General features: G+C 43.8%; 1 protein-coding gene across 4 annotated transcripts in view; it reads left to right on the forward strand.

Annotated features, from left to right (window-relative positions):
- The window catches only part of LOC108527440 (ATP-dependent RNA helicase DDX19B-like), a 42301-nt gene that overhangs the window by 24569 nt on the left and 6590 nt on the right, over nucleotides 1-11142 (forward strand). For all 4 annotated transcript variants that reach the window (XM_017868731.1, XM_017868734.1, XM_017868732.1 and 1 more), the window contains 4 exons: nucleotides 481-616; nucleotides 2005-2097; nucleotides 9866-9968; nucleotides 10857-10971. In XM_017868731.1, coding sequence (XP_017724220.1) covers nucleotides 481-616; nucleotides 2005-2097; nucleotides 9866-9968; nucleotides 10857-10971 — 447 coding nt within the window. The remainder of the gene's footprint in view (nucleotides 1-480; nucleotides 617-2004; nucleotides 2098-9865; nucleotides 9969-10856; nucleotides 10972-11142) is intronic.

Below are 11142 nucleotides of genomic sequence, written 5' to 3' on the forward strand. Positions count from 1 at the left end.
CATTATAAAAAAATTTTAAGTTTATTGGACAATCTCTATTGTCCAATAAAATTAAGCTTAATGTTATTTTGACACATTTGACATGCATGACAAGATGAGACCAACCTGTCCAATATTAAGGTACAGACTTTGTTAATTCCTGTTTTTTTCCCCATTGTTGTGATTGTTAATTACTTTAGGTTTATATATAGTGCAAATGGGGGAGTAAATATGTGTGTCTGGATAAGAGGAATAGGTAACTGCAGGAAAAGAGGGCTGTTAGATAGAGTCTGGAGAAGAGTATGAAGCCTAAATGGGTGATATATCATAACTTTTTTCTTTAATAAAACTATTTTAATTTATAAGTCAAAACGATGAGGTACCTTGAAGTTGAATGTTCAGTACATTATTATTCAAAATATAAATGGCAGTTGAATTAGAGTAAATGCTTGGTAGGTTTCAAGGACTTTTAAAAATTCTTTGCTTTCTTTTTCCTGACAGAGGACAGAGCTGCCCAGTCCTTACTCAACAAGCTGATCAGAAGCAACCTTGTTGATAACACAAACCAAGTAGAAGTCCTGCAGCGGGATCCAAACTCCCCTCTGTACTCGGTGAAGTCTTTTGAAGAGCTTCGGCTGTGAGTATTTATTCACTTTCTGACTCTCCCCTTTGCACTGAAATAGAGATCCTAGGTCTGTAATAGATATCTTTTTATTACAACAGAACAATTGTAGCTAACCAAGGTTTTTTTTTTTTTTTTTTTTGAGACGGCATCTCACTCTTTCGCCCAGGCTAGAGTGTAGTGGTGCGATCTCGGCTCACTGCAACCTCTGCCTCCCGGGTTCAAGTGATTCTTCTGCCCCAGCCTCCCAAGTAGCTGGGATTACAGGTGTGCACCACCACACCCAGCTACTTTTTGTATTTTTAGTAGAGACAGGTTTCACTGTGTTGGCCAGGCTGATCTTGATCTCCTGACCTCGTGATCCACTTGCCTCAGCCTCCTAAAGTGCTGGGATTACAGGCATGAGCCAAAGCGCCCAGCCACTAACCAAGTTGTATAAAAGAATTTAGCTGCGTGCAGTAGTGCACACCTGCAATCCCAGCACTTTTGGAGGCCAAGGTGAGAGGATCACTTGAGGCCAGGAGTTGCAGACCAGCCTGGGCAACAGAGCAAGACCAGACTCCATATAAAAAATACAAACAAATACTTCAGATGTTTTGGGATATTTAGTAAAATTTCCAGATAATGGGTGAAAGCTTTAGCTGTACTAACATGTATTCAGTTCAGCACAGCTCAATTATTGTTGATTACAAACTATGTGTAGGCCAGGCATAGTGGCTCACGCCTTTAATCCCAGCACTTTGAGAGGCTGAGGCAGGCAGACCACTTGAGGTCAGGAGTTGCATGGCCAACATGGTGAAACCCTGTCTCTACTGAAAACAAAAAAATTAGGCCAGGCGCAGTGGCTCACGCCTATAATCTCAGGACTTTGGGAGGCCGAGGCAGGTGGATCACGAGATCTGGAGATCGAGACTATCCTGGCCAACATGGTGAAACCCCATCTCTACTAAAAATACAAAAAAATTGGCCGGGCGTGGTGGCAGGTGCCTGTAGTGCCAGCCACTCAGGAGGCTGAGGCAGGAGAATAGCGTGAACCCGGTAGGTGGAGCTTGCAGTGAGCCGAGATCACACTACTGCACTCCAGCCTGGGCGACAAAGCAAGACTCTGTCTCAAAAAAAAAAAAAAAAAAATTAGTGGGGCATGGTGCCATGCACCTGTAATCCCAGCTATTCGGGAGGCTGAGGCACGAGAACTGCTTGAACCTGGAAGGTGGATGTTGCAGTGAGCCGAGACTGCACCATTGCACTGCAGCCTGGGCAACAGATTGAGACTCTGTCTCACAAACAAATAAACAAAAAAATATGTGTTAACAGTAAAAGAGAAAAATGAAAAATCCTCCAGGTATTTTGCTGCTTTCCTCAACCAAAGAGACTATGACTTTCATCTTTAACTGTTTTTCTAGGAAACCACAGCTTCTCCAAGGAGTCTATGCCATGGGTTTCAATCGTCCATCCAAGATACAAGAGAACGCATTGCCACTGATGCTTGCTGAGCCGTATGTGTCCTATTACAACTCCGTTTCATTTTAGATTTTCCATTTTTGAAAACTTTTATTATTTTCACAGGCCAGCAATGTGGCTTGTGCCTGTAATCCCAGCAACTTGACAGGCAAGGCAGGAGGATCGTTTGAGGCCAGAAGCTCAAGACTAGCCTGGGCAATGTAGCAAGACCCTGTCTCAACAAAAAACAACAACAACAACAAAAAAATGTTATAAACTTGGCCAGGCGTGGTGGCACGCAGTTATAGTCCCAGCTACTCGGGAGGCTGAGGCAGGAGGATCACTTGAGCCTAGGAGTTTGAGGCTGCAGTGAACCGTGATCACACCATTGTACTCCATTCTGGGCAACAAAGCAACCCTGTCTCAAAAGAGAGAAAGAAGAGGCTAAGGCACAAGTTTTGTTTGAACCCGGGAGGCAGAGGTTGCAGTAAGCCGAGATCATGTCACTGCACTCCAGCCTGGACAACACAGCGAGAGTTTGTCTCAAAAAAACAAACAAACAAAAAAAAGGGGGTGTGGGGGGCGGGTGCAGTGGCTCACGCCTGTAATCCCAACACTTTGGGAGGCCAAGGCAGGAGGATCTCTTGAAGTCAAGAGTTCGAGACCAGCCTGGCCAACATGATGAAACCCAACTCTACTAAAAAAATACAAAAATTAGCCAGGGGTTGTGGTGTGCTCCTGTAGTCCCAGCTACTCAGGAAGCTAAGCCATGAGAATGGCTTGAACCCAGGAGGCAGAGGTTGCAGTGAGCCGAGATCACACCAGTGCACTCCAGCCTGGGCAACAGAGTGAGACTCCATCTCAAAAAAACAAAAAACAAAAAAATCATTTGTAATATCCCTCTCCCCACATTATTAACATTTGGAGTGAAGACTTCTAGACTTTTCTCTATGTAAATATATACGTATAACTTTTTTTTTTTTGAAACGGAGTCTCACTCTGTCGCCCAGGCTGGAGTGCGGTGGCAAGATTTCGGCTCACTGCAAGCTCTGCCTCCTGGGTTCACACTATTCTCCTGCCTCAGCCTCCCGAGTAGCTGGGACTACAGGTGCCCGCTAACTAATTTTTTGTATTTTTTTTAGTAGAGATGGGGTTTCACTGTGTTAGCCAGGATAGTCTCTATCTCCTGACCTCAAGAGATCCGCCTGCCTCGGCCTCCCAAAGTGCTGGGACTACAGGCGCCCGCCACCTCGCCCGGCTAGTTTTTTTTTGTATTTTTTAGTAGAGACGGGGTTTCACCGTGTTAGCCAGGATGGTCTTGATCTCCTAACCTCGTGATCCAATATGCTGTGTTTTTAAATTATATGATCATCTTCCTATGTTGGTAAATATACATTTATATCGTATGTGCACCATGATTTCATTGTATTGATATATAAAAGTCATTGTGTCAAATATAACAGAAGCCAAACAGCTCTAGGAGACCTGAATAATACAGTAACTAAGGTGGTTTCCTGGTGCAGGGCATCTCCCACTTTCACAGGCATACAAATCTCATAGACATTTATTAAAATGCAGGGTCTGAATTTAGTAGGTCTAAGTGGGGACTGAGGGTCAACATTTCTAATAAGCTTGCAGGTGATGCTGATGTTTCAGATCAAATTCTGAGTAACAAGATTCTAGAGCATAATGGAAATTTAATACAGATTGATCCTATATTTTATATGATTATATACAATTCTGCATATAATCCTAAATTCTGAATCTTTTTTTTTTTTTGTCTAAAATAGATATTTTAGGCCAAGTGTGGTGGTTCATGCCTGTAATCCCAATACTTTGAGAGGCCGAGGTAGGCGAATCGCTTGAGCCCAGGAGTTCGAGAGCAGCCTGGGCAACATGGTGAGACCCTGTCTCTACTAAAAATACAAAAACTTAGCCAAATATGGTGGCATGTGCCTGTAGTCCCAGCTACCCAGGAGGCTGAAGTAGGAGGTAACCTGAGCCCAGGAGTTAGTTATAATCCCAGCACTTTGGGAGGCTGAGGGCAGGGAATCACTTGAGCCCAGGAGGCTGAGGCTGCAGTGAGCCAAGATTGTTTGCCACTGTTCTCCAGCATGGTCAACAGAGTGAGACTTAATCTCAAAAAAAAAAAAAAAAATGGAAGTGCTTGTAAAGCTAACATGTAACTCTGCTACACAATCCAAGGTTCTCCTATAAATGAATATTTAATACTCATTTGTTTATTTTTTATTTTTTTTTTTTTTTCTTTTTATTTTATTTTATTTTATTTTTGAGACGGAGTCTGGCTCTGTCCCCAGGCTGGCGCAGTGGGCCGGATCTCAGCACACTGCAAGCTCCGCTCCCAGGTTTGCACCCTTCTCCTGCCTCAGCCTCCCGAGTAGCTGGGACTACAGGCGCCCGCCTCGTCGTCCCGGCTAGTTTTGGTTTATTAGTTAGAGACGGTCACCATCTTTACCAGGATGGGTTGTTTTGTATTCGATCTCCTGACCTCGTGACCTCGTGATCCGCCCATCTCGGCCTCCCAAAGTTGCTGGATTACAGGCTTGAGCCACCGCGCCCGGCCACTCCATTTTTTAAAAACTTTGTTAACTTAAGAAAGGTACATTGGAGATTTAAGCTCCTAACCAGTTTGGTTTCTTGTGCAGCCCACATACTTAATTGCCCAAATCTCAGTCTGGTACTGGTAAAACAGCTTGCCTTCGTGCTGGCCATGCTTAGCCAAGTAGAACCTGCAAACAAATACCCCCAGGTAAGGATTTATGAATTTAGGTTTCTAACTAATTGCCATAGATAGAGGGGATTTCCATTTGATGGATTAAAAAGCCAAGCTGTGGGCCGAGTGCGGTGCTCAGGCTGTAATCCCAGCCTTTTGAGGCCGAGGTGGGCAGGATCACCTGAGGTCAGAGTTCTGACCTGCCTGGCCAACATGGTGGAAACCCCGTCTACACTAAAACTAAAAATTAGCCAGGCCTGGTGGTGTGTGACCTGTAATCCCAGCTACTTGGGAGGCTGAGGCAAGAGAATAATTTGAACCTAGGAGGCGGAGGTTGCAGTGACTGAGATCGCCACCGCTGCCCACTCCAGCCTGGGACAAAAAGAATGAAACTCTGTCTCAAAAAAAATTAAACTAAAAGCCAGCTATACATTTATGCATTACTTTTAACAAACTAAAACTCCTTAAATTGAGCACAAATAATTATGGGAATATCCTCCAACAGCAATAAAAAATCCTGTTTCCTTTTTCGATGGGTATGCCAGTTCTGGGATGCTTCTTTATAGGCCTGGCTCCTTTACTTGCAGGAAAACCTGTTCATCAGCAAACTGTCATTCCATTAGAAAGTTCTGAAGAGCTTTCTGAGTAAAATAAAAAAAAGCTAATGCCAACTGGAATTTAAGATCCCATGGACTCATGGGTAGGTTTTTGTACTGCAATGGCCGATGTCTGTTTCCAAGTGTCTTTTACCTACCCAGGTTCTGACACCTAAGAATTCTAAGCTTATGACGCTATAGCTTAAAGAATCAAATTGGTGTACACTTTAATGTACATATTCTTTCCTTCACCTTCAGCTGGTGGGAGTGGCTAACGTCCTAATAGGTAACTCCCCTTTGCAAAAGAGCTATTGTCTTGAATTGCACTCTTGCACTCTTTTCCTAACAGTGTCTATGCCTCTTCCGCCAAACCATATGAGCTCCGCCCTCCAAACAGGAAAAAGTGATTGAACAAATGGGCAAATTTTACCCTGGGGAACTAGAAGACTAAGCTTATGCTGTTCGAGGCCAATAAATTGAGTATGTGAATGTGGTCCTAAATCATCAACCTATTCTTTTTATTTTGAAACATTTCAAAACACTACCATGTTAAATAGTTAAAATACTACAATAACACATGTATTTGTCCACCTAGATTCAAAAACTTAACCATTTTGCCATATTTGCTTTACATAAAATGTATACTTTTTTTTTTTTTTTTTTTTTTTTTTTTTTTTTTTTTGGACAGAGAGTCTCAGGCTCTGTCCGCCCCAGGCGGGAGTGTTGTGGCCGGATTCTCAGCTCACTGCAAGCTCCGCCTCCCGGGTTCACGCCCATTCTCCTGCCTCAGCCTCCTGAGTAGCTGGGGACTACAGGGCGCCCGCCACCTCGCCCGGCTAATTTTTTTGTTTTTTTAGTAGAGACGGGGTTTCACCGTGTTAGCCAGGATGTCTCGATCTCCTGACCTCGTGATCCTTCCCGTCTCGCCTCCCAAAGTGCTGGGATTTCAGGCTTGAGGCCACCGCGCCCGGGCCAATGTATACATTTTGTCAAAGTAAACTGCAGACATGCACCTCATCAGGACATTCTTTGGCATCCCAGCACTTTGGGAGGCCGAGGTGGGCAGATCACCTGAGGACAGGAGATAGAGACCATCCTGGCCAACATGGTGAAACCCCATCTCTACTAAAAATACAAAAATCAGCCAGGCATGGTGGTGTGTGCCTGTAGTCCCAGCTACTCAGGAGGCTGAGGCAGGAGAATCACTTGAACCCGGGAGGTGGAGGTTGCAGTGAGCCAAGATCATGCCACTGCACTTCAGCCTGAGCGACAGAGCAAAACTCTGTCTCAAAAAAAAAAAATTTTTTTTTTTGTAAAGACTTCTTTTTTTTTTGTAAAGACAGTATCTTGCTATGTTGCCCAAGTTGGTCTAGAACTCCAAGTCTTAAGCAATCCTCCTGCCTCAGCCCCTCAAAGTGATGGGATTACAGGTGTGAGCCACTAGGCCAGGACTGAATTTGTTTAATTACCTAATTTACTTCTCTTCATCAGCAGAATAAAAACCCAGAATGTTTATGGCTATTGACTCTGGGGATTATTCTGTTAATTCTTTTTTGTTACTAATTTTTTCTATACTAGTTTGTTTTACAACTAATATTACTTAAGTAATTTTAAAAGTGTTGTTGGCCAGGCGTGGTGGCTCATGCCAGTAATCTCAGCACTTTGGGAACCTGAGGTGGCTGTATCATTTTAAGGTTAGGAGTTCGAGACCAGCCTGACCAACATGATGAAACCCTGTCTCTACTAAAAATACAAAAAAATTAGCCGGGCATGGTGGTGCGCACCTGTAATCCCAGCTACTCGGGAAGCTATGGCTGGAGAATTGCCTGAACCCGGGCAGGGGGGAGGTTGCAGTGAGCCGAGACAGCACCACTGTACTCCAGCCTGGGCGACAGAATGAGATTCTATCTCCAAAAAAAAAAAAAAATGTTAGAGGTTTGGTTGAGTTTTATGGATCTCTGAAACAAATATGACTTTATGAAAATCAAGTCTGCATACAATGTCCGAATGCCAACCTGAGGCCAGTTCTGAAAAGTAAATAATATAATGAAACTTATTGGGAGATAATCATTTAAAATTTTGCAATTTGTATTCAAAGTAGAAGGGTAGAAAATTCTGATTTTTTTTTTTTTTTTTGAGACAAAGTCTCACTCTGTTGCCCAGGCTGGAGTGCAGTGGCACGATCTCGGCTCACTGCAAGCTCCGCCTCACGGGTTCATGCCATTCTCCTGCCTCAGCCTCCTGAGTAGCTGGCACTACAGGCGCCCGCCACCACGCCTGGCCAATTTTTGTATTTTTAGTAGAGATGGGGTTTCACCATGTTGGCCAAGATGATCTCCAACTCTTGACCTCGTGATCTGCCCGCCTCAGCCTCCCAAAGTGCTGGGATTACAGGCATGAGCCACAGCACCTGGCCTTTTTTTTTTTTTTGAGACAGAGTCTCCCTCTGTCACCCAGGCTGGAGTGCAGGGATGCAATCCTGGCCTACTGCAACCTCCGCCTCCTGGGCTCAAGTGATTCTCGTGCCTCAGCTGCCTGAGGAGCTGGGATTACAGGCATGCGCCACCACGCCCAGCTAACATAAAAGCAACTGACATATTTGAAATAGATGCCAGGATAGAGCTGAAGGGGCAGAGTGCATTAGAAAGATAAGAACTGTGAAAAAGTCTGCCTAACAGGAAGTGTCCCAGTCTGTTGTTGACAGAAATGTTGACAGAAAAAAAATAAAGATCAGATACTTCAGAGAGAATTGGATGATTACAGAGATGAGAAGAATGCTACTGAAGAGGATTCATCTTCTAATTGTTTATATCCTTACTATGTCTTTTCAACATTTTTTGAGTTTTTGAATTTTTGTGGGTACATAGTAGGTGTATATGTTTATGGGGTACATGAGATGTTTTGATACAGGCATGCAATGCATAATAATCACATCAGGGTAACTGGGGTATCCATTGCCTCAAGCATGTATCCTTTCTTTGTGTTATAAACAATTTTAGTTTGTGGGGTTTTTTTTGGTTCTTGTTTTTGTTTTTTTAGACAGATTCTCACTCTATTGCCCAGGCTGGAGTGCAGTGGTGCAATCTCAGCTCACTGCAACCTCCGCCTCCCGGGTTCAAGAGCTTCTCCTGCCTCAGCCTCCTGAGTAGGTGGGACAACAGGTGCCCACCACACCTGGCTAATTTTTTTTATTTTTAGTAGAGATGGGGTTTCACCATGTTGGCCAGGCTGGTCTTGAACTCCTGACCTCAGGTGATCCACTTGCCTTGGCCTCCCAAAGTGCTGGGATTACAGTGTGAGCCACTGCTCCCTGCCTGTTTTTTTTTTTTTTTTTCAGACAGAGTTTTGCTCTTGTTGCCCAGGCTGGAGTGCAATGGCGCAATCTCGGCTCACTGCAACCTCTGCCTCCCGGGTTCAAGCGATTCTTCTGCCCCAGCCTCCCAAGTAGCTGAGATTACATGAGCCCACCATCACACCCAGCTAATTTTTGTATTTTTAGTAGAGATGGGGTTTCGCCATGTTGACCAAGCTGGTCTCGAACTCCTAACCTCAGGTGATCTGCCTCCCAAAATGCTGGGATTAGAGTCATGAGCCACCGCGCCCAGCCCTTTTAGTTATTTTTAAATGTACATTAAATTGTTGACTGTAGTCACTCAGTTGTGCTATCAAATACTAGATCTTACTTATTTTAATTGTATTTTTGTACCCATTACCTTTTCAGCATTTTGTCTGGTTTTATGTCCATTAAATACTATAGTGCTATCCTAACGTTTCCTTAATATATTAATGCAAACAGCAAAACATTTGCATTAAAATATATAATAGGTTTAGAATTTCTCAGAAAGAAGAGCTGGCTTTGCCTTTGAAATACCCATGGAGGCCGGGCACGGTGGCTCACTCCTGTAATCCCAGCACTTTGGGAGGCCGAGGAAGGTGGATCACCAAGTCGGGAGTTCAAGACCAGCCTGGCCAAGATGGTGAAACCCATCTCTACTAAAAATACAAAAAAAATTAGCCAGGTGTAGTGGCAGGTGCCTGTAATCCCAGCTATTTTGGAGGTTGAGGCAGGAGAATTGCTTGAACCCGGGCGGCAGAGGTTGCAGTGAGCCAAGATCTTGTCACTGCACTCCAGCTTGGGCAACAGATTGAGACTCCGTCTCAAAAACAAAACAAAACAAAACAAAACAAACAAACAAAAAAAATGCAAACAAACAGAAAAACAAAAGAAATACCCATGCATGGAAAACATCTTNCGCCCGCCTCGTCGCCCGGCTAGTTTTTTGTATTTTTTAGTAGAGACGGGGTTTCACCATGTTAGCCAGGATGGTCTCGATCTCCTGACCTCGTGACCTCATGATCCACCCATCTCGGCCTCCCAAAGTGCTGGGATTACAGGCTTGAGCCACCGCGCCCGGCCACTCATTTTTTAAAACTTTGTTAACTTAGAAAGGTTACTTGAGATTTAAGCTCCTAACCAGTTTGTTTCTTGTGCAGCCCACAGAACTTAATTGCCCAATCTCAGTCTGGTACTGGTAAAACAGCTGCCTTCGTGCTGGCCATGCTTAGCCAAGTAGAACCTGCAAGCAAATACCCCCAGGTAAGGATTTATGAATTTAGGTTTCTACTAATGCATAGATAGAGGGGATTTCCATTTGATGGATTAAAAGCCAAGCTGTGGGCCGAGTGCGGTGGCTCAGGCCTGTAATCCCAGCACTTTGGGAGGCCGAGGTGGGCAGATCACCTGAGGTCAGGAGTTCTAGACCTGCCTGGCCAACATGGTGAAACCCCGTCTACACTAAAAATAAAAAATTAGCCAGGCCTGGTGGTGTGTGCCTGTAATCCCAGCTACTTGGGAGGCTGAGGCAAGAGAATCATTTGAACCTAGGAGGCGGAGGTTGCAGTGAGCTGAGATCGCACCGCTGCACTCCAGCCTGGACAAAAAGAATGAAACTCTGTCTCAAAAAAATAAAATAAAAGCCAAGCTATACATTTATGCATTACTTTTTACACAAACTAAAACTCCTTAAATTGAGCACAAATAATATGGAATATCCTCCAACAGCAATAAAATCCTGTTTCCTTTTCATGGTATGCCAGTTCTGGGATGCTTCTTATAGGCCTGGCTCCTTTACTTGCAGGAAAACCTGTTTCATCAGCAACTGTCATCCATTAGAAAGTTCTGAGAGCTTTCTGAGTAAATGAAAAGAAAGCTAATGCCAACTGGAACTTTAGATCCATGCTCATGGGTAGGTTTTGTACTGCAATGGCCAGTGTCTGTTTCCAAGTGTCTTTACCTACCCAGAGTTCTGACACCTAAGAATTCTAGCTTATGACGCTATAGCTTAAAGAATCAAATGGTGTACACTTTAATGTACATATTCTTTCCTTCACCTTCAGCTGGTGGAGTGGCTAAGTCCTAATGGTAACTCCCCTTTGCAAAAGAGCTATTGTCTTGAATTTGCACTCTGCACTCTTTCCCTAACAGTGTCTATGCCTCTCCCCAACATATGAGCTCGCCCTCCAAACAGGAAAAGTGATTGAACAAATGGGCAAATTTTACCCTGAACTGAAGCTAGCTTATGCTGTTCGAGGCAATAAATGTGAGTATGTGAATGTGGTCCTAAATCATCAACCTAATTCTTTTTATTTTGAAACATTTCAAAACATACCCAATAGTTAAAATACTACAATAAACACATGTATTTTCCACCTAGATTCAAAACTTAACATTTTGCCATATTTGCTTTACATAAATGTATACTTTTTTTTTT

Source organism: Rhinopithecus bieti, unplaced genomic scaffold, assembly GCF_001698545.2.
Source record: "Rhinopithecus bieti isolate Rb0 unplaced genomic scaffold, ASM169854v2 scaffold_2574, whole genome shotgun sequence".
Taxonomy (NCBI): domain Eukaryota; kingdom Metazoa; phylum Chordata; class Mammalia; order Primates; family Cercopithecidae; genus Rhinopithecus; species Rhinopithecus bieti.